The sequence below is a fragment of the Fringilla coelebs genome, assembly GCF_963513975.1.
Source record: "Fringilla coelebs genome assembly, chromosome: 4".
NCBI classification, from domain to species: domain Eukaryota; kingdom Metazoa; phylum Chordata; class Aves; order Passeriformes; family Fringillidae; genus Fringilla; species Fringilla coelebs.
Genome location: NC_140032.1, coordinates 9,194,915 through 9,220,735, shown reverse-complemented (window position 1 = coordinate 9,220,735; position 25,821 = coordinate 9,194,915). Strand labels below are relative to the sequence as shown.

At 43.3% G+C, this 25,821-nt stretch overlaps 1 protein-coding gene across 2 annotated transcripts in view; it reads right to left on the bottom strand.

Moving 5' to 3' along the window:
• FAM193A (family with sequence similarity 193 member A) overlaps nt 1-9,928 on the bottom strand; it is a 77,119-nt gene extending 67,191 nt beyond the window's left edge. For both annotated transcript variants that reach the window (XM_084204564.1, XM_084204565.1), the window contains exon 1: nt 9,510-9,928. In XM_084204564.1, the coding sequence (XP_084060690.1) occupies nt 9,510-9,743 (234 nt within the window). In that variant the 5' untranslated portion in view covers nt 9,744-9,928. The remainder of the gene's footprint in view (nt 1-9,509) is intronic.
• Nucleotides 9,929-25,821: the final 15,893 nt, after the last annotated feature.

Here is a 25,821-nt window from a genome sequence, read left to right as displayed (position 1 = left end):
GAAGAAAAGAAGACAAAGAGTACATCTTATCAATGTCTATAAGCATCTTAGAGGAGGGTGTCAAGCACATGGAACCAGGTTCTACTCAGGGGTGCCAGGGAATAGCACAAGAGGCAAGAGCTGGAAACTGATGCACAGGAAGTTCCACCTGAAAAGAACTTCCTCACTATGCAGGTGACTGAGCCCTGAACCAGGCTGCCCAGAGATGCTGTGGATTCTTCCTCACTGCAGATAGTCAAGAACTGTCTGGAAAGCATCTGGTGCAAGGTGCTCTAGGAAGACCATAATCCAGCAGGCAGGTTGGACCAGATGACGCCACCAGAAGTCCCATCCAATTGCAGCAATTCTGTGTACAATTCAATGGTATCATCACCTTCCTAGCTTAGGAAGACCTCTGCTCTGAGACCTAAAGTTTCTATTTCTGCACACAGGGAAACAAACAAACAAGCTCAATAACACCCCACCACCAAAAACCAGAAAACAAGCTTTGGCATAAAAAAAAAAAATCCTACTTTAAAACCTTGATTATTTTAGCTCCAAAATACAGAAGAAATCACGAAGTTTGCAGTGCCCACAGTTAGTGCACTGACTTCAAGTACATCAACATACAGCTGTTTGTACCGGGTCTCTCTCTTTGAAGAAAGCCTCAAAGAGAGAAGTGGGTGGCGTAGTGTATTCAAGTCTGGCACCCCTGCCTAAAGCCACATCTTTTGCTTCTAAGGAGCCATCATTGATGCAGTATGACAGCACAAAGCTGAAAGCAGAACAGGAGTCAAGGTAGAGCCTTACAGCACTTTACAACACTACATGTGCACGACATTTAATATGGTTTCCAACATATTTCAATGCTACACATGATGAAACATCCCCTAATACACAGACTTTAGAGTCACGGCTTGCATTAATTAACAGACTGCTTTAAGGAAAATGATTCAATTGACAGTCTTTTCCTTCCCTCACTTTACAATCCTGGTATCATGACAGACATTCAAAACCTGAGGCACATGACCAAAACTTCTCAGTCAAATTCAAACCACAAGTCTACATCATGCCATGCTTAGCTAGTGCATTCAACAGTCTGTCTTTCTTTCTTGAACTCAAATGTCCATTTCAAAAGGCCAAGCATATTTCACGTACCATCAACAATGCTTGATCTTTTACTGTTTTCTCCCCTCATTCACATTAACTCATCTCCTACTTCATCCAAGAAAAAAAGAACTCACATTTTAGTCTTATTCTATCCCTCCAATGACCCCACCCTCATTCACTACCCAGAGACTTCTGTTAACTTACCAACCCTCTAACTGCCACCTGCTTCTTCTGACATATGAGGAGAATAAAAACAGTCCCTGAGAAAGCAGTGTTTTTCTACAAAAAAAGGTGCTGTTTCAGGGTCTTGTTCAGATGTCAGTCTAGTTGGCAAATATCCATGCTTACAGCTCCTAAATGATTGCTGGTGGGCAGAGCTCAACACTAACACTGAGTTATCCTGCACTAGCTCTGACAGCAGCCAGCCCAGCCAGCACACAGCTGTGCCAAGCCCACCTGAGAGGCAGCTTACTACCCTAAATCCTCATCACATATTACCTTAGATAACCATTTTTTATAAAAGCTGGCTCAGGAGAAAGATGGTCCTAATACAACATGCCATATTCATTTCCCCCCTTCTCAACAGCTTTATGAGTGTTATAACTGAGATTCCCAGTACTGTAAAACCTCCTTCAGCTTCTGATGCTGTAGAGAAACATAGCTGCTACTACTACACTCCTTATTTTCCAGTACCCTTTCTGAGGACTAACTTTAGAGGTTACTTCTGCTATGCCTGCAGATTTCCTTAAGGAGGTGAAAGCTAAAGGGGTAAGTAAAAAGATAACTATGCAAAAACATACCTCAATTAATTCACTGTTGTCCACACAGGTCTAAGTAGTAAAACCCTTTGAGTGGGCTTCAGTTGCCAGTGTCTTTATTCCTAATTCATAAAATTACAAATAGTTATGGTTCCATGGAGCCCTTTACATTTTTAAATGATAACTGCTGGATTAAACTACTACAGCTAACTTATCAATCATTTATTATTTAATAACAGATATCAATTACTAGAATTTTACATTCTAGTGACGCATGCACACTTTAATAGCTCATGTCTACAGCACATGTACAGGTTTGTGACATAAACCAAACACTACCCAGTTCTCTACACAGTTGGGTCTTGCTTTAAGTAGAGAAACCACTATTTCCAAAAAGAGCATCAACTGACTTAGGAATCAAAGTGAGCAAAGCTGACATTGCAATGCAAGCCATGACTAAACAATCACTTTTGATATTGTAGGCCTAATTAATATCTGGAAAAATAAAGATGGGCATCTGAAAATTTACATCTAGAACAGTGAAGTCCCCTGTGCTGCCAGCCAGACACTTCTATCCAGCCTGCTACCTTTCCCTGGAGAAGAGAAGAAACAGCTATTTAGAGCAGCAAACACTGCCCCAACAGCTGATCACATCCTCCATCTGTCTGCAGCTCAACACAGACCACTGAACTGCTGCCAAAGCAGTTAAAGGGAAAAAAAAAAAGAAAAAGAAAAAAGCCAGCAGCTTTTTCCTACAAGCAACTGTCATCCACAAACCCTCCCAGAAATTAGTCCTCACTGCCTATTGTGGCTCCTCCTGGACCACAAGCAATTTACCTCCCACAGGCACATTCTAAGAGGAGCAGGAGATGAGTCCATAAGAGAAGCCCTGAAGTCCAGATGCTGTAAGTGACAAGTATGCTCAAGATCCAGGCAGTCCACAGTTCTGGACTTCAAAATAATTACATTTGTGACCTTGTAAAAACTTAATTATTTACCTGGATGATTGTTGTCTCATGTTTTTGAACATCCTTTGCAAGTAAACACCTGTCAAAGCTACTACAAGCCAGTTCAACAGATTAGTGTGTGAAAGGAGGACTAATGTAAAGGACTACTGTGCATGAGGACTTTGTGACCTTCCACACTAAGTATCAATACAGAGGCACTCACAACCTATTGTGGCTTGTTCCTCTAGGCCTGAGGAGAGACTTTGTGTAGGAATATTTCATGGAAGCACACAGAGATTTTCTGAAAAATGTACAATGAGGTAAATCTTTTATTTCCTCCTTACAAATGAGCAAAGTTACTCTTTAAGATTTAAGATATGACCCAAGGGGACCTATTTGAGCTCCAACTTTTTTAGGTTTTTTAAGAGGAAGAAACCATAACTGAGTAGGCAGGTAGAGGCTAAGCATGGCCTCCTACATCGGTTTTCCACCTTATCTGACTTCAGCACTCAGCCTGTACCAAAATGTCTCCAGGCTCCTTTGAATAAACAGTGGAGAGAGATGGGCCTTCTACAGAGTGATGCAGAATAGGAACCTGCCTCTCAAATGCCTGAGTGGGTTCTACCATTACAAGGAATTTTGAGATGGAGAGAACTACCTTTGTGGCTTTTACAGAAGAAGGGGAGTTGATTATTTAAGAACATGGTTAAAGTTTCCACCCCAAGGAAGTTTCTCACCAGTCCAACATGAACAATTTCAGTTCAACAGCTTAGAAGAAGCTCACAGGCAGCCCCATTAATATTGCCACTAAAATCCACTTTGCAAAACAGTGCCTGGACTAACTTCTGCATCACTAAAGCAGCTGTACATCCTTTATTAAAAAAGTAAATAACAAGAGAATATTAAGGAGAAAATATTTACCTCAGGTAAATGCTATGCTGCTCAGGTGTATCTTTGATAGTATTTCTGGTGTGTTTCCTCACAGGGGAGGAGGTGAAGGTCAGTAATGTCATAGGCTGCCTTGAATTTTTACAACACAAAATTAAGTAATTGTTGCGTCAAAAAAAAAAAAAAGGCATATTTATTCTACTGCATTCTCAGAAAAGCCTCAATTTAGGCAGTTCCTGTAATACCATTAGAAGTAACATCATAAATGTCATTTCCCTGTTGAACTCTTCATTTGCAGCAAAGAAGGAACTGAACTGCAGTATTCTTTGAGACATTTAACTAAAATATTTGATTATGTTTCATTATCCTAGGAAAATTCCACATATGGAATATTCTTTCTCAAAACAGACCAGTCCACAGCTACCTTAGTCACTATAAAATTAAAAAAAAAAATACCACAAGAAAGGAAAATGTAGGGACTGTTTCCATTACCTTAATAAAAGGGGATATATGACCTCCTTTCTCATCAGTGAAGGAGCCTCAATAAATAGTAAACCTTCTTTGATTACTCAGATCCATACAAACCCAGAACACTGCCTAGCACATCCATGAAGTCCTGTACATCCTAAGCAAAGCAAGTTTATTTCCCAGTTATTTCTCCCAATCACTTCTCCATAACATGTCTTCAGTAGGTCTGTATTTGTTCAGGACCACCCTTGCTAAACATACATATCAAGGTCTGAACATTAGTCTCATAGGCATCAAGCACCACCAAACTCAATTTCCACATCCACTCAGCTCTCCTTGGCAGGCAGAAAAGAGGCTGACTGGATTTCTCACTGTAAAGGAGAAAGGATCCAAAGACTCCCCCCAAGATGAGATACCACTACAACAGGATAAATACCAAAACCAAGAAAATAATGTAGTATTAAATACTTACATGAAGCTTCATATACTGTTTGGGGTCAAAAAACTTGCAGGATAAGAACCCTAGATAGTCTCACAGTACGCACCTATTTCAGAACTAACTTTCTAAACTAATCTAGGTCCAAATTAAATCACCAAAGTTTTGCTTCCACAGTCAGGAAACAAAAGGGAGGAGAGGAAGGGAGTCACCATGTTTTTTAGAGTAAAAAATTTCTCTCTCTCAATCTCTCACATTTTGCAACCAATATAGCAAGGAAAAAAAAATCCTCTGCCTTCCAACCTGGAATCAAATGTCTCCTAACAAAGCCAAAGGAGGATCCTTAGCTGATACGGATTAGACACTGCTGAACCAGATGCCATTTTTTCAGACACACTTTTGGTATGTTTCATTTAACAATTCACAACCAATTATTGTCATTATCAGGTGACCATGATTTTGCAGGTGCAGGAGGTGGGGGAGAAATGGAATGCTCAGGGATTGGATATACATCAAGGTCATGAGTACACACAGGCACACTCTTCCCAGGAGCAGCATTATGAGAGCTGACCCAATCACTGGTTCGTGTGCCTCTGGTCTCAGGTCTATTAGCTGAAAAATGCCTTAACTGAGCATGGGAAGATGCTATGAAAGAGCTAATAATGTGAATGTTATGCAACCACTAAGCTTGTTTTAAAGTTTGAAATGTTCTGTTTAGATTCTGCTTCTAAATTAGCAAGTTAACTCAACCATACCATCTAAAGCAAATCCTAATAGTTTTATCCCATTCTGTCTCCTTTTATTATAAAAAGCAGAGCATAAGCTCTTCAGGGCAGGCACGGCATGTCTATTACCAAAAAAAAAAAAAAAAAGCAAACTACCTTTAATCAGAGGAAGAAATTTACTACCTGACTGTCACAAAGGCTTGCTTTCCTTCAAGTCAGTGTTTATAAGTATTGGCTGCCTCAGCCTGAGGAGCAGAGGTTAGAATACTGTTTTATTAATTTATCTAGTTTACCTGAGCCTTGACAAAAATTGGCCAAAAGAAGTTTGCTTTTGGAGAGGAGGAGGCCCTACATAAAAGCACAAAAGTTAGCTATCTGCTGAACTTCTGAGCTCCTGACAAAGCTCATTTCTGGGTGTTTGAGTCATGGAAGGGGAAGAGAGAACAGGGAAAATCTGAAATCACAAATCAAACATACATATCACTAAAACACAACGAGCTACAAAGCTGCTGAAGAAATTGGCAATGTACATTCTGCTATGTATAGAATCTCTATTTAAAAAGCAGTACCCCATAATAAAAAAATAGGTCTGCTGAAGTATTTTATGAAATTCTAAAACAGCTCTCCAGTGTAAGAAGATTCAATACATTACTACATTTGACATGCAATACTTTGAAAAATGCAAGTGAGAGAATTGTAAAATGGCTACTAAATTATTATTCCTTTTAATAACACAAGATTGGTCAGGCTTGTAACAAAAAGTATTTCTGTAGTTGATCAGCTACTGACACACCACTCTTCCCTCCAAAATACCTGAACATACTAATGAACAGCCAATTTTGCTATAGTATATGTATGAATTATGCAGTGGTTGCTGGAGATAATAAAATGCCTCTCACAACATCAATAATCCAACTGTCCGTCAAAAATTTATAGGATCAAATTAAGAAAAGCCTGATGCAATGCATTACTAAATCAAAACAAAACAGAACAGAAAGCAAGATCTAGTTCTACAAATACTCATACTAAAAAGAAAAAATCCTTGAGAAGTCCCGCAGCAGCACTGGACAACTAAATGCCTGAGTTTCCAGTTCCAGTTAAAGTTGACACAGTTACAGGTTTTCAAAACTGAGACTCTTTGCACTGATACACTGCCAATGCACCCTTAATTTCACTAGCACTCCAAACCATCTGACAGTGCTTCAGAGGATGAATTCACATGCTATAAAGCATGTGCAGGGAATAACATACCTTCCAGGAAGATCCTGTTAGGAGTTGCCCACTTGCATCCCTGAACAAGACTTAGCATGTACTCTAATGCAGAATTTAGCCTACAGTCTTCAAAAACCTTCCAGATAAGATGTATAAAAATCTCAATTCAAATTTATTTGTTAGCTCTAACAGGGTTAGCTAGAATTTCAATACTGGTACATGAGCTTTTAGTCTGAACCATAAATACATTCATTTTTAAACTACAGTCAACCTGTTTTATAAAGGAAGTTCAAAGTATACATTATTCTGAACAATTATTGACACACAAGAATGTGGACCACACACAGGATTATTCATTTAACATCCTGTTTCATTCTGTCTTTTAGACAAGTTTTGGAAGAATCACCTAACAGAACACTAATAGAAGGATGCGCCCACGCACCCAGAATGGCTGCCCTAAAACCAGGTAAGTGACAAAAGCTGGACTACATGAGAGCAATGAGAGCATGAGAACAAGCGGAACACACTACACTGTGCAGCAAACATCTTTGTGGGGGGCTGGTGGTTATATTTTACATCTTTTCAAAGATCAAATATTTAAGTTAGTTCAGCAGAGAACTGGTTGATGATTTCTCTTACCCACCAAAGGCCGCTTCACATTATTCTGGGTAAGATGAAAGTAAAGCAAGTCTAGTTACTACTTTACAGCTACTAGTGTGTTGCTTACTCTCCATCCAGCCAAAACAAACATTTCACCTAATTTAGAAGTGATCTGTCCTGTAAAATACAGTTTTCCTTCTCAACTTCATCCAGAAAAAACACCTGCTAGTCCTTCACTCAAAAAACCAAGTCTTGTTTTGACCATGTACTTAAACTACCAAATTTTTAGACGCCATTAAGGTGATTCTATTCTCACATCAGCAAGAGTCATGCAATGACACTTTAAGATTTCATCTTTGCAACAAGATTATCAGCAAATTTTGAAGTACTGGCAATTTCCATGTCACAACCATTGGAAAGCTATTGAAAGTGTCAAGAAAGAGGTCACTGAAATCACTATGGAGTAAGCAGCAGCAACTTTAAAGGAGCATTATGGGGTACAAGCATTTACCTTCCAAAAAACTGAGCACAGGGATTCACCTATCCTCAAAACCTCATTCTAACATGCTTACTGTTTGACTGATCAACATCTGTGCTGCAGGTGTATTCTAGTTTAACTAACTAATCTGTTTGTTTAACTGACTTAACTCCCCACTTGCCCATCACTCTTCAGAACCACTTGTATCACACTACAAATGGAAATGAAAACATTTGACAATTCACATACACATCTAAGAGTAGAGGCAAAAAAAGACCAATTAAGACAAAGTCACAAATGCATTAAGTCACATGTTGTGTACACTTAAGGAAAGTATGAATAATATGTAAGCAAGGGTAATGTACAGATGTATTCTGCCAAAAATGTAGTGCTGAAACACAGTACTTAATTTTCAAGACATGACATACTTTCGGAGAGACTGAGAAATTTTATTTGGAACTACCTAGTCTGAAAGAAATAAGGAACATGAAGTAGGTAGACTAGCAATGATTTTGGCTTTTAAGATAAATTTCAGAAAGATCCCATACAGTCTGATGAGAACCAAAGTTCTAGACTACACATAACCACATGCCACAAACATCAAAATATTGGGGGACGTGGAGCCACATCAATGTCCCATTCTGAGCATCATTTTGCTGCTGCTTTTATTTCCCTTGCCATGACGATGTCTAACAATATCTAGGAACCTGTGCCTGTAAATATGAAACAAAACCTGTAGACATGAAACAAAACGAGACACATCTTCTTGGTACAGGTTTACTTACAACAATGTTGAGTGATGACTTGCAAAGTTGCAAATAAAAACCTGCACACCTCTTGCCATTAGGCACATCATTCTTCTGGGTATCTAAGTCACATATAGGCTATTGCCCCAAAAGGAAAGCATGCATGAAGTGTCAGATTAGGACAGACATACAGAAACAGTTAATCTAAAGGAAGTATCCAAGTATAAAAGTGTATGAACCCAAGCTTTAAAGAGAAGGGGAAAAAAGTCAACCTACAATCACCAGATTGTTGACCCAGCAAAATAGATGGGCACAAAACTACATGGAGAACAAAACAAACCCATTTGTTGTATCATGGCATTTCAGACATGCTACATCACAAAACTCAATTCTTTCATTTTCTCTTCACGTGCTCAACAAGTTCATGACAGCAAGAGGCAATGGAGCAGGTGGTATGACATGCACATGGAAGTCTGAAGATGCTGTCAGCAGGAAATGCTGCTGTAAATATGATACCTGAACACAAGCTCTGTGTTGATAACAAAAAACTTGAGATAACCTTCACAAGAGAAAGGAACATGAACTTATTTGCTCTTTTGCTACTTGAACCAATAGGACATCTTTTGAAGGGCTTGACCATTCAGTATTTTTTCTTGGGAAAAAAATCAGTTAAACTACACAATCTGCTCGAATAAATTTCACCCTAATAAGAAATAATGTAACAGATCTGAATTATTCGAAGGCACCATAGTGCCAACCACGGTCCAAGCTACAATGAACCTCCTATGCTTAATAACGAAGTTGGCCACTGCAAAAAGGACGTAATGGAGGTGTCTTTTTGCATTCTCAAGGCCTGCCCGCCTATTTCTTACAGCTCCTCCATTAAGGTGGGACCCCGCGGATGGGGACGCTGAAGCCGATTTCAAGACAAACCCCAGGACGAGGCGGCCCCGCGCAGCCGGCGCGGCCCTTCCCCCACAAAGGGTGGGGAGCTGAGGACGCTGCCCAGCCCCACCGCCCCCTCCCCGCAGCCCCAGGGCCCAGCCCCGAGACCCCCGCCGGGGCCCGAGCGGGCCGGGGGCGCGGGGGGATGTCGCGGCGCAGCCCCCTGGCTGCCAGCGCGGGTGTGCGATGTCACCGCGCCCGCCCCGGCCCCGCTCACCTCGCCGTGTCCCGCCGCGGCCCCGGCGCCGCCCGGGGCTCCGCTGCCGCCGCCCGGAGCTGTCAGCAGGGCGCCCACCGCGCCCGGCGGGGCGGGGGCCGCTGCCGCCGTACCCCCGGCCTTGCCCAGCCCGCCGGTGCCGCCGCTGGGTCCCGGCCCGCCGGTGCTGCCGAGGCCGCCGCCCCGCTTGTTCTTCCGGCGCTTCGCTCCGCGCTTGGCGTCGGCCGGACTCATGGTGCTGACACCCGGGCACGGGAGGAGGGAGCGCCGGGGAGGAGGAGGAGGCGGGGGGAAGGGGCGCGGGGTCGCGCCAAGCGCCCGGGGCTGGCGAGGCCGGGCGGGGCCGGAGTTCCCCGGGCGGCGCGGGCGAAGCGGGGCTGTCACGGCCACGGGGACTCGCTCGGCCCCGGCGCCGCTGGGCAGAGTTACCGTCCAATATGGCGGACACAAGGGGAAAGTGATCCCCCTTTACGTTGGGGGGCTCCCCCTCGGCGCTGACGGGAACCGGTCGCGCTCGGCACGCTGGGAGGCGTAGTTCTTCACCTCGCCGTAGCCTACCATCGGTACCGACATTGGACTACAGCTCCCAGCGTACATCGCGACGCCCGCCTGGGCGCGGCGGATGAGCTCATCCGTCCCCGCGATGGCTGCTGGGAGTCGTAGTCCCCTGGTCTGCCGTTAGCCGCGCCGGCCAGCGTCGCCACCCCGGTCAAGGGACTACAGCGCCGCCCAAGAGCCATGTGACGCCTTAAAGGGGCCGCAGCGCTCGGGGAGGCGGCGTGAGCGGGTGTTTTAGGCAAGGCTCCGCGTAAGGGGCTGCAGCCCGCCTGCTGTTCCGACATAACACAGCCCTTAAATGTAGGGCTCTTTTGTCATACTGCCTCTGTGCAACTATCCCTCAGAACAACACAGGCACCACCGCTCCCAAATCCCACACAAGGCAGGCTGAAAATGGAGGTTTTACGGCGCGCACTGGGGCTGAGGGCACTGCTGTGCCCTGAGGTGTCGAGAGGCCAGTGCCTGAGTCACCGTCCCTGCAAGTGTTCCTAAACGTGTAGCTGTGGTGCTTCGTGATAGTTTAGTAGTTTGCCACACGGTCTAGTGGTGGGCTTGGCAGTGCTGGCTTAATGGTTGGACTCAGTGGTCTCAGAGGTCGTAAGAACCTGAAGGATTCCATGACTCCGTGTCATTCCTCACAGCGCACACTCACACGCAGGCCCAGGAAAGGTGACATGCTGCAGCTCTGCGCTTTGACGCGTCTGGGTGGCGTGATGCAAAAATCATTGATGTGAGCAGGTTAAAATTGGTGATCACTTCACAGGATCATGGAATCCAATCAGTTGGAAAAGACCTCTGCGATCGAGTCCAGCCTATGACCAAACACCACCATGTCAATTAGACCATGGCTCTGAGTGCCATGTCCAATCTTTCCTTAAACACCTCCAGGGATGTGACACCACCACCTCCCTGGGCAGCCCATTCCAATGTCTAATCACCCTTTCGGTGCAGAAACTCATCCTAATGTCCAACCTAAACTCTCCTGGCACAACTTAAGACTGTGTCCTCTTACCCTGTCATCTTCCTAGGAGAAGAGGCCAACCCCCACCTGGCTACCACCTCCTTCCCTGTAGCAGGGATCAATAAGGTCTCCCCTGAGCCTCCTTTTCTCCAGGCTGAACATCCCCTGCTCCCTCCTCAGACCTGTGCTCCAGACCCTCCACCAGCTCCCTCACCCTTCTCTGGATGCAATTAAATGCTTTTACTCTGGGTGGTGTAATGCAAAAATCCTAGGTGTGAGCACACCTGGTGAGTGCTTAGGGCAGTCTAAAATCCCTCTTGCAGCATTAAAATTCTGAAGGCTTTGAGTGGTTGTGATGGTCAGAGGATAGTTCAGGAGCATTGACATATTTGTCTTTCATTCACCAATGAGCATACACTCAAAAGATCATGGGAAAGACAGCCTCAGGGGTTTTGGGAGAGCAATGGAAGAAGGCTAGTAGAAGCTTCAGTGTGGACTGAAGCTGTTCCAGGCTCAGTTTACCTCTGTACACATAAAGGAACTTTGCTTTCACACAGCTCTGAAACCAGGAGATCATGTTTGTTCATTCTAGTAGGTGCAAAGGGTGTTTTGTGGCAGGGCCCTGGTCTTCAAAAATGCATTCAATGCTCAGCACACAGCATAACAGCAAATAGCAGTGGCAAGAGTAGTTGTGTACACATAAGCATACACAGCCTTTTGCCACAAACAAATAAATTCCAGACCCTGAAGTACAAATTTGAAGTTGACTTATCTTTGTAATATATGGCATTATTTTCAGAGCTAACATCTTTCACTTGAAATGATGACACAGTCTTATATAGGGCTGTCTTTATCTTCCTTTCCAAATTATATTTTCACTTGAACCCTCTTCATTTAACGCCATGCTTCTGAAAGAAAGATTATAGCTCTGTCAGTCTCTCTATCCCCTATGTATTACAGATAAAAAGCATTATTATGAGAAACTATTATAGTAAAATCACTCAACCATACAGAAGCTAAAGTAATGTTACTTAGTCTGACATCACAGTATTTAATTCTGATAATCTTATTGCAGAAACAAATGCTTTCCTTTTACACTTCAGAAAATAAGGGACATCCTGATGATTTTATTTAATCCAACTTTCAATATTAAAATTCACAGTGCAGGACAGTGAGTTTTTATCAAGTGTGCAGGCCAGGGTCTTTTTTTAAACCTGCAGGGAAATGAAGTACTCTTACAGGTTTGCACTGAACTTAGCTACCACTTACAGTTAGCTGCTGAGCCAAAAGGTTGTTTTAGAAATGAACTTGCTACTTTGATGGTGGATTTGAATGTTTGTATGAACCGGAACAAAAGGCAGAGGAAATTAATTTGACTGCTGTGGAGACCTATGACTATGTTTCTTGTCCTTACTTGAATTAAATTACTTATAACATTCCATCTCATCCTTAAGAAAATAAACACCGTCATTTGAACGAGCTCATTGTTAATCTAAAGCATGGCATTTTAAAAGCCTTTTGGGGGAAAAATTATTTATACTCTGAAAATTTTTTGCATTTTCACATTTTCCAGGAATGCCATATATAAAATTCACTGGATAAACAGTGCAGATCACTGCAGGGCTTTCCCATGCTCTTCCTTTGAACCAACCCAGTTTTAGCAGCATTGTAATTTTCCCTGTGAGCCATTAAGTCAATAAAAGGCTGAATAGAATCTCAGGCCACAGTTACCTTTGAGTTCTGCCTTCAGGATGTCAGAGAGGCTGGAAAAACTCAATATGGTTTTACCACCTCCCTGGAATATTTGTACTGGTCTCCTGTTGCACACAGAATGATGTAAGGAGTCTAACAGTACACTGAACTACTGTTGTAACCTCAAGTAAAAATTAAGAGGCCAGTTCCATTTTTTGAAAAAATAGTTTCTTTGCCAGGGAGGTTTAAATTTATGGTTTCTTTCATTTCAAGGGAGTCTTAATTATGCATTTAGTTAGTTCCCAGTTTTACAGGTGCTACTTGATGATATTGTTAATAGACTGAACTCAAAGGAGCAACTCACACATATGGCAATGCCATGGGCAGTTAAAAGCACATCCAGGTGTTTTAGGAATCTTCTGGCCTCAGTTGTACCAGCTGTGATGCTTCCAGTTAATTTCTGGCACCTTGAAGTCCCCAATAAGGACAGGGGCAGTTGGCTTGGAGGTGTCCCTTAGTTCCTCAAAGCCTCATTCATCAGCATCATCATCATCCTGGCTGTAGGTCTGTAGCTGACTCCCATGATGACATCCACCTTATTTGTTTGCCACTTAATTGTAATCCAGAGGCTCTCAACTGTGCCATCACCACTGTGAACTCCATATATTCTAACCCTTCTGTTCCATAGAGTGCTATCCCTCTGCCCTGCCTATCCCTCCTGAAGAGCCTAGTAGCATCCAAAAGGGCACTCCAGTAACAGGACTCATCCCACCAGACTAGGCCAAAGCTTCAAGCTCCTTGGGTTTGTTCCTTATGCCTTGTTAATTAGTGTAGAAACATTTCAGGTGTGGTACATTGTAGCCAATACCTTGTAAAGCAGATTAAGGGATCCTGGTAGTGCTCCTTTCCTCAAGTTTTTGGCAGGCAGTGCCCTCAGTCCTCACAGGTGAGCCTGGTTTTATCCCTTTCCCCCTTCCAAGCTAGTTTGAAGCTCTGTCAAGGGGCCCCACAAGCTCCTGTGCTACAGCTCTTTTCCCCCTCTGAGACAGGTGCATCACATCAGTGCTCAGTAGACCAGGTGTTGAGTAGATCATCTCATGGTCAACAAACTCAAAGTTTTTCCGATTACACCAATCTTGGAGCCACATATTTACCTGATGGATCTGCCTAACAGCATTATTCCTTGTAACTGGAAGGATCAAAGGAATCAGCACCTGTGCTCCCTATCCCTCTGCCAATAGTCCCAGGCCCTGAAGTCTCTTTTGATTGCCTTCAGACTTCTCTTTGTTATTTCATTGCTGCTAGCTTGAACAACCAATAGTAGATAGTAATCAGAGCCTTACTAGGCTCCAGAATTTTCTAGTAATGTCCCTTGCCCAAGCCCCTCGGAGACAGTAGAATTCTGTGTGACTTGGGTCCAGTCTGGACAACTTCAGCAACTGGCACTAATTTGTCTTTGCTGTCCAAAAAGCTGCTATTTTACTAGAAGTTCATTTTCCTCTACAGAAGAGTGAATATGCAGGTGTGTAGGTATAGGGAAGGATGTATTTACACTTAGGTGTGCAGCATCACAGCATATATGTACACTGTCTGCCTTTTAACCACCTTACCTGCACCTGTCACACCCAATTCCAGAGTGTCTGAGCTCCTTTCATGTATGATGGATATTGACAACAAGCTCCTGGATGGCCATGGACTCTAGGCACTCCCTCCTTTTCAAAGAAAGTAAACGTTCTCTGGATGAGGTTATTGATTTATTTGCTTTGGTTGAGAGAGTTTCTCATTGCTTGGTGGGACTAAACTGAAGAATAATGAAGGCAGCATCATTCATCTAGCAAGGCTTTCTGTAAAGCAAAAGACTGCAGGTTTTTCTTTAGATGGCCAAAATTAGTTTCACCCAATCTCCTCTGGAATTTGTTTCACAGCCAGATGCCTCAGCTGAAAAGACTTTATCTAATGCTGAAGAGGTTTAGAGCAAAATAAAAGGAATCTCACATGCTGGATAAAAAAACTTCATTCAGGAGCCTTATGACCCGTTTGGCTTTATGGTTCTTGGATTTTTTCCTAGACAACCTTCTGGTCCTTGAACTATGTGCTTTTTAAAGCCATAAGCACAGAGGTCTTGCAGGAAGTCAGACTTACTCCAGGGCATCCACCATGAGAACAGTATCCCAGGGGAGCCTCCACTTGGTGCTTGCTGTAGCTGGGAAGATGCGTGATTCCTGGCTTCTTGTTCTCAGTGCCTCTGCTGAAAGACTCCTGTGTTGTGCAGAAGCAAAAAAGCAAGAAAATATTTTTTGTCTTTCCAAATAACAGTAAAAAATGGAACAAAGGTGAATTTCTTACAGTGGGACTGTAGAACATACATCTCTACTGAACTGATCTTCATTCAGCAACGTTTTTCCAAACATTACTTTGATTCTCATTTTTTCCCCATTTAGAGTAGACTCTTTCAGCCTGCTCTGAAGAATGCCTTTTGAAACATAACCTGCATTGTATAAAGAATTACCTAATTCTGGCCACTGAAATATGGGTTATGTCATGTAATGTTGCTTCTCTTCCAGCTGGCATTTTACATAATGAAATTCATTGCCTTTTCTGCATTAAAAAGCAACTTTGCTGTCCCCTTGTTGCCCTTGTGAAACAAAGAAATGTTTTGCACATCAGTACTAGGACAGCAGGTAAGACTGTACCGGTTCCAGTTTTTCCTAACTAGAGCATGAGGTTACCCTTCTGCGAGGGAAAGGCTGTGGCTGCAGGTTACTGGCACAGCTGGAGGACGTCCTCCTACCAGCAATTCCAGCAGCAGTTTAAAATGAGGCAGAGCAGCTTGGGCAAGTCTGCCCTCAGATGCTTTCAAACCCTTGAAATAAAGTGTACAGGGAATGATGTTTAGTCTCCCAGCTAGCATTTGGGAGAAAATCCAATTTCCACCTTTCAGAATAGGTGTTAACTACACATTCAGAGCTTTGATGGTGTGCTGGGGGACTGAAGAGGATATTTTCATAGTGTGATCCTCTCTAGTCACAGAGTCCCTGTGCAGCAAGAAAATACATCAGCAGTTTCCTTGCTCACAGTTTCCAGTCCTGCCTGCCCAGCCAGCTCCCTGCCTTCATGAACCCAGGCTCTCCACTCCCTCTGAAGGCTACAATCACCAGGGATGTTCCATTTCCCTGCCTTTTCCTCTCACTAACCCTTAAAATGAAGCATTGGCAGGCATTCACTGAGAGGTCTCCCAGCATTTTTGTTTGGTTCCGCGTGTCAGGTTCAAATAATTCTAGGAGTCTTCCTCCTGTTTCCAGCAACTGCTTTATAACAAGGTTTGGGGCTCTTTTGACCCTTTCATTTCACCTTTTAAAAGATGCCAAATCCATCCATCAGTTTTAATCCAGAGTATGACAGCTGAAAGATCAGAACCTGCCTCCTGGCAGTCATTTGCACCTACAAGCACATGTCCAATTTCTTTGTGAGTTGTACCGAAAGAAACATGTTCTGCTTTTGCACTCTTTTCATCTGGAGCTTTTTAACATTATCAAAACGAACAAGGCAAGTTATGAATCTTTCTTACTGTTTATCTTTCTGCTTTGGCTTTTAAATTTATGATCACCGGGGGAAAAAATGTGTATCCCATTGCTCTTCTGTCAACTGTTTCTTCAATAATTTACTTTTCCCTGTCACTGAATTGTAATTTTATTAGCAGATCTCTTCATAACATGAAGAGACAGAGCTCACGGATTACCCAAGTTTCCACCCTATGCCTAAGAAACTCAACAGAGAAAAAGGATAAAAATTTCCTGTTTGCCTCTGTTCATCTCTGAGCAATCCAGTTCATGAATTTTAAATGACATTTGTAAAGTAGTTCAGCCCAGAGTAACAGTGAGGGGGTTTATGGGTTTGCATCGTCTTTCTTGGATGTCAGGGGAGAGAAAGTCCTAGATAGGAACATCTCCACACCAGCAAGCCCCTGGGGAATTAACAGCAGTCTCAGTCAGCATCTTTTGTCCATCCTGACACAACAAGGTGGAGAACTGGGCCTTAGGATACTCTAGGTGTTGCATTTAAGTCTGGACAAACCAAGTTTACCAGACCACCTTCAACATAACCCTTAAAATTTCACTTATTATTGGGATGCCCCATGATCAGTTTCTGGATGTTTTCCAGAAGATATATGGCCCCAACCTTAAAAATACCAAACAACAAAGGACATGTGGTCACATGGCACTGTTTGTTATGGCACTGCTTTTTATGGTGCCCTGCTCAAATAGAGTAGCAGGAACTCAGGTGAAGCTGATAATCCTGTGTTTCCTGTTCTTGACCTTTGCCTCTCTTCCCCAGGTCTTCTGCAGTGTGGCAGTACCCATTTCTGAGCAGAGTCTGAGACAGAAGAGATCCATCTGAAGCCTCTATTTTACAGGAATGGAGTCAAACCCCCATGAGCCTGTCCTCTTTGCACCCTAAGCTGTGATGCAGACACTGACCACCAAACCATGATGCTTCAGCTGCATGACTTAGTGGAGGACACAGCACCAAAACGAAGCTTTGCTGCTTTTACCCCTGACACAAGGTTAACCTGGTTCACACAATGCCATGCAGCAAACAGAGCCCATTTGGAGTGGGGGTTTTGTCTGCAAAAGAACATACAAGTTTAAGCATTAAAAAACAAAATAAGCTAGGAAAGTAATTTCTACACACTGTTTACAGCTGTAGTATGCAAAGGAAACTAAACCAATGCTACCACCTTGGCTCAGTGACCAAATTAAGAATTTTTTAATCCACCAATCACTTTCAGTCCTGTTTGACAGAGGCAGTGACCCCACAGGTCATTTTATGAGTTTTGGGCAGATATTAGCTTTCACATCCCAGGGTAGTCCCACCAGGGGAAAAACACTTCCAGTCCCTTATCAGGTAGGCAAGAACTCACAGGCCAATCAGCCCATGTCAGCACAGCATAAAAGATGCTGCCTCTTGCCTGGCCAGGCAGAGAGGAAATGAGAGATCTGGGAAGGACAGTGAAGGACAGAGAAGACACAGAGCCCAACCCCATGGGAAACTTTATTTCCACCCTTCATAGAGCAGCCTATATCCATGGAGACTGGGATTTACAGGAGGCCTGCAGAGCTGTATCCAGACCTGGAGTGTTGGGGGCCCAACAGAAATTTCGGTTCAAGATCAACGATACCAAAACCTGCTGTGAAATTCCAGTCCAGACCAAATTTCTTACCACAATAAGCATCTGTACTTCAACTTAAATATTTGATGAGATTATTGCAACTGACTGGGTTTGCCCCCACATTGTTGAATCATTTCCATCTTGTCTCCTAAAGTCCAAACCTGGTCTTTTGATCCTCGGAAAATGAACAATTAATATGACGATGTGTTCCAAAGAGATGCCAAGTACCAGAAATCTCATAGCAGCAAGTATAAATATGTGTGGATTTCAGCTGCAGGTCCTTTAAGAGTTACCTGTTATTCTAACCAATTCACATCATTTGCACAGTGGGGCTTTTTGCTGGATTGATAAGCAGTTCTCTGTAAACAACCATTTCATGGTATTTATATGAATACAGGGTGCCATAATTCTCAGCTTCTCTCATCCCTACAGGAGAAATTATTCAAGGAAATTCCCCAAAGGGCAAGTCACATTTGGATAAGGTTGGCATCACTCCAAGAGTGTGAGATTGCTAGAGAAAGGGAATTTACTTGAGGAAGAAAGAGAATATAGCATTATTTACCAGCTAAGAGCTGTTCCTGCAGGGAGTGGAACATCATCTGCCTTGGTATCAGAGGAAACTGAGGCCGTTCCACATCCCAGCCCCCGATTTAATAAACACTGACATGTTTGCACAGTATGTGCTTGCAAGAGGCATTTCTGTAAGTGCAAGGAAGCAGTTTGTGCATTAGCAAGGCTGGCAGAGGCATTTTCTGTGCCACTTTAGTATCAGAGCTGTCAAGTGCACTATCAAAAGCTTCAGCAGAAATGGGCCTTTTAATGTACACTGTTTCAGGGCACAAACCATTAGCAGAAGGCTACAGTTGCTGGGTTTTGGGGCTTTTGCTAGATTATCTATAGATCTATTTAGTTATTTATTTAGAAATAGTAGAAATTTCATGTGAACTGACTTGTACATGAAAGAAAAGGAACATTTAGCACACATCTTTGAGCATACCATTATTTTTAATCTCAGAGAAAAACCAGGACTTTTAAAGCATCCACTTTCAGGGAGTGCCTTGTACCATCAACCATGTGCCATTTATTTGTGAAAAGAGTGAAACAAGGAAAGACTGGGTATTGCAAACATTGCACCTCACACAGCCCAACCAGTTACAGTGAACATCAACGGAGAGCATGTAAACACAGCTGGGGCACAAAAGCAGCACCTTCCTCTCCTTCCTTCCTCTCCTTCCTTCCTTCCTTCCGACACTTCCTCTCCTTCCTTCCTTCCTTCCTCTCCTTCCTTCCTCTCCTTCCTTCCTTCCTTCCGACACTTCCTCTCCTTCCTTCCTTCCTTCCTTCCTTCCTTCCTTCCTTCCTTCCTTCCTTCCTTCCTTCCTTCCTTCCTTCCTTCCTTCCTTCCTTCCTTCCTTCCTTCCTTCCTTCCTTCCTTCCTTCCTTCCTTCCTTCCTTCCTTCCTTCCTTCCTTCCTTCCTTCCTTCCTTCCTTCCTTCCTTCCTTCCTTCCTTCCTTCCTTCCTTCCTTCCTTCCTTCCTTCCTTCCTTCCTTCCTTCCTTCCTTCCTCCCTCCCTTCCTCCCTCCCTCCCTCCCTTCCTCCCTTCCTCCCTTCCTCCCTTCGTTTCCTTCCTCCTTTCATTCTTCTTCACAAGTCCTTTTCCCACTTGTTCCAAAGCCCTTTAGGATGTTGCCCAAATTATTCAGAACAACAACAAGTGAGAAGCCCTGCAATTTTAAATAATCAGAAATCATTTTTCAAGCATAAAGTCTTCCAATTCTGGTTAATTGAGTCAAGGCTGACTGAGAAATGAGAAATTTTCTCTTCCCCCTTTTAAAACGTCTACATTATTGTCAATAATTCATGCCAACTGGAGTCAAGGGATACAGGCTATAGTTGGGTTTGGTTATGATAACTTTATTTACATTTATTTCTATCACATTTCAGCTTCCACAGGCCATATAACAGCTCCCTGTCTTCAGCTAATGAAGCATTTCTAGTCATCTCATTCCAAATTAAAAATATGGCACTGCTGTTGTGCCAGATAAGACATGGGTGTATTTTCCTAATTATTTTATTTCTTGGTGACTAAATTGGAAACAGACTAAACAAAGAAAGATATTTTATTATATGTCTGCAAATAAATGATATATAAAACAACTACATCATATGCTTCAGTAAAATAACTTGCTGTTATGACTAATACTCTTTGCTAAATATTTACTCAAATATCCTGCACTTCTCAAAGAAGGTTTACCTCTCTACATTTCAAGCAATTTTATTTTCTTCAAAGTGCAAAAGAAAAAAAAAGTGGAAAAATGTTTTAATTTAAAAGTGTGTGGTAGCCAAATGCATTGTAGATGAAAATAATGGATAATAACTCAAATCCAGAAGGGGCAGCAGATTCAGCCTGAATTAATTCTAAAGCTTTGTCAAAGAGAGCAATTCATTTTTGGCAGCTTGAAAGCTTAGAAAGCTGGTAGGGGAAGGCCTGCCAGAAATGTGATTCTTGGAAGGAGATTTTCTCCTGAGGATACTCTTTAGAAATTGATCTAACCTGGGTCACCCACAGATGCTGCTCGTGCTCTGGTTTCGGAAGTACAGGGATGGGTGAAGTTTCCTTTTTGCCCAGTGCCCTCCATGATTCCCACCCTCTATTTAACCTCCTTGGGTTCAGTTTCCCAAGAATTAAATGGAAATAAAAGTCATGGTGCAAACCTTCTTTCTGAGCCTATCTGTCATGATGCCTTACTGCAAGAACCATATAAATCCCATCTATAAAGTAGATTGCTCTGTAAAAAATCTGCCATAGTTGAACTAAACCTTCATTTTCTCTTAAAAAACACAACACTAACATCATATAAAAAGCCAGTGGAATTTCAATGGCACAGAAAAAATCATTGACCATTTTTCAAGTTCTGCATAAAATTGGAAAATGCTTCCCCTGGTACTGTTAAACTGCAAGAAGTGTCATCTGCTTGGCCTAGTTAGCGTGGGTGAGTTTTTACAGTGTGTTCCTCCTGTTATCCTTGTAAATGAAGGAAACACAGCAGCTGTGGAAGACATAGCCCAAAAACAGGCCAGAACACAACCTCACAGAGCTGCAAGTCAAGGAGAGCTGGGATTTGGGTAGGCAGAGCAGGTGAGTGTCCCACGAGTGTCACAGGAAGAGAAGTACTGACTGCAGGCAAGACAGGAAGACATGGATTTTTAGAGATGTTTCTGGGACTTCAGCTGTGGTGAGGGTCTCCTAAAAAGCCTCCAGCAAAGCTTCTTTGGCAGCCAAGAGGGGAAGGAGTGAGGATGTGTTAGCAGAAAGCAGGAGAAGATGGTACAGAAAATGCAGTTCAAACAGAAGAACAAAAGACAGAGGGGACCAGGAAAAATGTCAAGGTTTTGAGTCACCCTTTCTTTCACTGTATCCTGCCCATGTGCAAAATCAGCTCATGAGCAAAGAACCTTTGCAGGTCTGTGCACAGAGTTAAGTGTTGTGGCAATCTGGAAATGCCCCACTGCAAGACATGTGAGCTGATCCATGTTCCCTCAGCACAAGGGATGAAACCTCTTTCTTAAAAAAAAAAAAAAGTTAAAAATTTTCTTTAAAATTATTGCTTAGGGTACATACAAATTACTGTAACCTCCTGCTCTTTCTCAGCAAGTCCAGGCAACACTAAACACCCATTTTCTCTTTTTTCCCCCCATTTATGATCACTGTAAGGGAAGGAAGTCCTGGCTTTGTCAAAGCAGTGTGGAGGTTTTGCATGGCTGCACATCTTCAAGCTCAGGCCTTCAGCTGAAAAACCTAAACATTAGTAAATAAAAAGGCTGATTCCCCCTTGTTCATATAATAGAGTTCTGCTTTCCCCAATTACAAGGCTAATTAATGGTTTTCACTTCATTCCCACTGTGAATAGCAATCATTTCCCAAAGCCCAAAGCCCTGTTGGTGCCTCCATCATCTTGAGATGCAGGTAGGCTTCTTTTCCCAGACTCTCAGCAGCACCAAAGACAGATGTTTGTGGTTTTTTTGCTTGCTTCACTCTCTGTGAAGATTTGATTTTCTCAGCCTGAGGCAGCCTTCAAGAGTTAAGGTAGTAAATTAACCTGTCTGCTTTATGGTTTGTAGCCGCCCTGCCTGGCTGCCAAATTGCTCAGCATGGCCACATCTTTCCTCTGAACCTGATGGAGATGTAGAGGGACCACACACACACACAGAGCCCAGGTACATCAGCTGGTGACAGATTCTCCTGGTTTTATCTCCATGAAATTGTGCCCAGAGTCCCGAGTCCTGTTTGCCTCCATCCATGGTGAAAATTGTGCATTGGGTTTTGTGTGGCCACTGGCACCAGGAGGCATTGCCTCCCTCTTTGGGCAGCTGGCAGTGCTGAGTGTTGAAGGCTGCATGATGTGAGCTCCCAAGGTGGACAGTGAACGCAGTGGGTAGGGGAAAGCTTGATTTCCCCTCCAGGTGCAGCCTCTCCACCTTTTACCCAGGTGACTTTTATGTCTCATCAAGTCCAAGCATGAAGGTAAATGTCTTTTCAGGGTCAGGAACACTGTCAGTATGTCTCACCTTTAGTAAAAGCTTCCTTCTGCCTGCAAGCTGAAGAGCTCATTATTCTTACAGCACCTCCATATCACCTTGAGAAATAAAGGTGTGTACAAATATCACAGCTAGCTGATCAGCTGGAGACAATTAGTGCTAACTCCTTCTGACCCTTGGTCACACACTCTCTGCTGCCCTTCTGCCTTTTTTCAGCTTCAGTCTCACCAGAATCCCCAATACTGTGTTTTGCAGTGTAAAAATCACAAAGAGCAGCTCAGTTCATGGTAAACACAGAGCACATGTGGCTTTCATGTCACTGCAGGCTGCAACATACCCTCAGCACAGGCATCTCTCCCAGCACTCCATGCTTTTGCACAGGATAGCTCTTGCCCAATTCCCTAGTAATGAGATAAAACAAGCAGGATTCCCTTTGTTTGTAGCAAGACAAATGCTGACCTATGCTACAGGTGCCTTCCCAGGCCTTTACTTGGCTTTATTTATGGCAATGTGTTGGAGGGGATCTCTGGGGCGGCCAAAACGTCACAAGAAACTGCAGCTGACTCCAGCAGCCAGCAGAGCTATTCCAGGGGCACAGGGTGAGGGTGTGTGACAATGCTGGGCTGTTGGGATAAAATGTGATTAAAAGATAGAAACAACAGCCTGACTTCATTCTGCAGCTCTGTAAGTGTCTGTGTCACTCACCTATTTTTTTTTAGTACATGCTATTGGTTTTCTGCTTTATCTTTTATGAATACATTATCTTTCCATGTATGCATACATTTTGTCTATTAAGAGCCACAGATTTGCAGGCAGTGAGGCCATTCCTTTCCACAGTGACATCAGCCAGTGGAGGATGTGATTTATTTTAGCACGATGCAACTCCCTGTAATCAGAGTAATGTTGCTGCAGTGGCCAGAGGCTCACTCCACAATGCAGAACATTTTGACGCAGTGCAAAAACTCCTCCTTGCCATAACAAAAGAGACATTGAGAGATGTGCTCGCCAGACCTGCGCCACTGCTACTCACACAGGTCCTGAAACAGCAGCCCAGGCCTGGGTGCCACGAGCTGCGCACCAAACTGCTCTGACCCCACCGTGCCCAGGGCTCTGGAGTCAAGGCTGACAATGGCCAGCATCAGCCCACATCAATCTGCCTCCACCTGGGACTGCTGCTACCATGAACAACAGATTGAGAGCTCTTTGGAGAAGGGCAATGCCTTTTTCATTCTCTGCAGAGCATCCCACTCTCCTCTGGACACTGCACAAAGCTGCTCTGCCGTTTCCAAGGTGATGCCTGGAGGTGAAGCCTGTTATGTATTCTCTTGCAGGTAACAGCAGCTGTAGCTGAGAGATGCCCTTGGATGGGCCATTGTTTGAAAGAAGGTAGGGAAAAGACAGAAAGATCTATTAGTAACTGATTTTTAAAGACTGGTAAGAAAAAAAAGAAAATAAGGACATTTCTCTTATGTTTTCTAATGCAGTTCAAGTTCTTGCACCTAGGAATGAGCATTGTATCTATGTTGTAAACAACAAAATCAATCATTTGATCTTGGTTTTGTTTTGTCCTGTAAGATAATGGTTACAAATGTTGTTTATGCCTAGTATTAAGTCTTGAGTTGCCTAAGAAGGACTGACTTTATAAATCAAAATGTAGATGTTCCTTCCTGAGGTCTGCCTAGAGGAAGGGCTGGCTGTGGGTACAGCTCTTCATCCCTCACTGCCCTTGGACCTCCTGAAATCTTGGGGAACACTTTTTAAACTTTAAAATATCTTTCTGGAATTTCCTCTCAGAGTTTTGCCACAATCTAAAAGTTATATTATTTTAAGCCTCATTCCCTGGAGTCTTTCTACTGATCATCTTCAGCACAAAATTTCACCATACCCTGTGGTTTTGCAAGAGGTAGTTTAATAGACACATTTCAGTCAGTGTGCTAAGAAAACAAAAAGCTGACTCCAGAAGATGCTTGTTTCCTTTCTGGTTTTCCTTCTAGTAGCTCCATGTGGGAACCATAAGTGTATACTATACACACTTGGGTAAAATGGGCATTTCTTCGAAACTTCAAAGTCTGTTCCTGCAGGATAGTGTTGATATCCAGCAAGACCAGACCAACGTCTCATCCAGGCTGCTGTCTGCCACTGAGAAATCAATGCCAGACATTTGAAAGGATAATTTATAAAGCTAATGCAACAGCTTGGAAAAAAACCAACTGCTTCTTCCAGCAGGATCCATCTTTATTACACACAATCCATGTTTCTACTGCGGGAAAGTTTAAAGGAAGTCTTGGGAACATACAGAAGAAAAGACAAAACGGCCACAGCCACACCACAATGCACTTGTTAGACCAGACATTTCTGCCCTTAGTGGCCATTCACTCAAATGTGCTGCCTCCCATCATTCTGGGAGCCAAAGGAACAACATTCACACATGGTGTTTATGGCTCCAGTTATTTCTCTGCTATGCACCTTTCCCAAGAGAACAGTGTCTTTATCAAAGTTAAGCTAAGTGTAACAAGTTGCTGTTCTACACAGGACTCTCACTAAGGCAAGAATGGCTGCCTCAGGTCGCTGCTTCTACAGCCAGTCCCAGGCCTGGAACACAGGCAATGCTCTCAGGCCCATGGTGTGATTTTTGGGGCTGTCTTGTGCAGGGCCAGGAACTGGACCTGATTATCCTTGTGGGTCCCTTCCAACTCAGGATATATTCTATGAAATATTCACTCAGGATATATTCTGTGAAATATTCATATTCTATGAAATGAAGGCAGGGAGATGGTGAGCAGTAAATACATGATGGACCCTTGAGTCGCTGTTGTCAGCACATTGAAAGGCACTGGTGGTGGGAACAGAGCGAGGTCTGCCCCAGCCTGACCCAGAAACTCCCAGAAAACTGGGAAAGGGGAGGATGGATGGAGATGAAGAGAGCCTGGTCATCTCCCCTCCTCCCTCCAGTCCTCACCAGCAGCAGAATACAATTATGGTCATGCAAACAAGCACCCACTGAGCTGGAAGTCTTTTCAACCATGGCCTCTGATGCAACAGAGACTTTGGAGGCTGGACTGGTGTCTGTGGTTGTTCAGGAAGTAAAAGAAATAAGTAAATCATCCATCACAGAAGCATTTTTTTTTTTGGATGTTAAAATGTGATAGCCTACAAATGTATCGGTGTCTGTGTGAGATGGGTGGTTTATTCCCCTCCTCAGGCACGATTCCACGGGGGCACCACCATTCCCACAGTAGGATCTGCTTTGCAGAGAGAAGACCAGGAAGACTCTTGAGCTTTGTAGGCAGGATGCAGGACATGACCTCTATTGCAAGAGAGACATCCTGGGGCCAGTTTAGCAATTCAGTATTAACTCTGTTAGCACTGCTTAGCCTGGCACAGAGGGCTT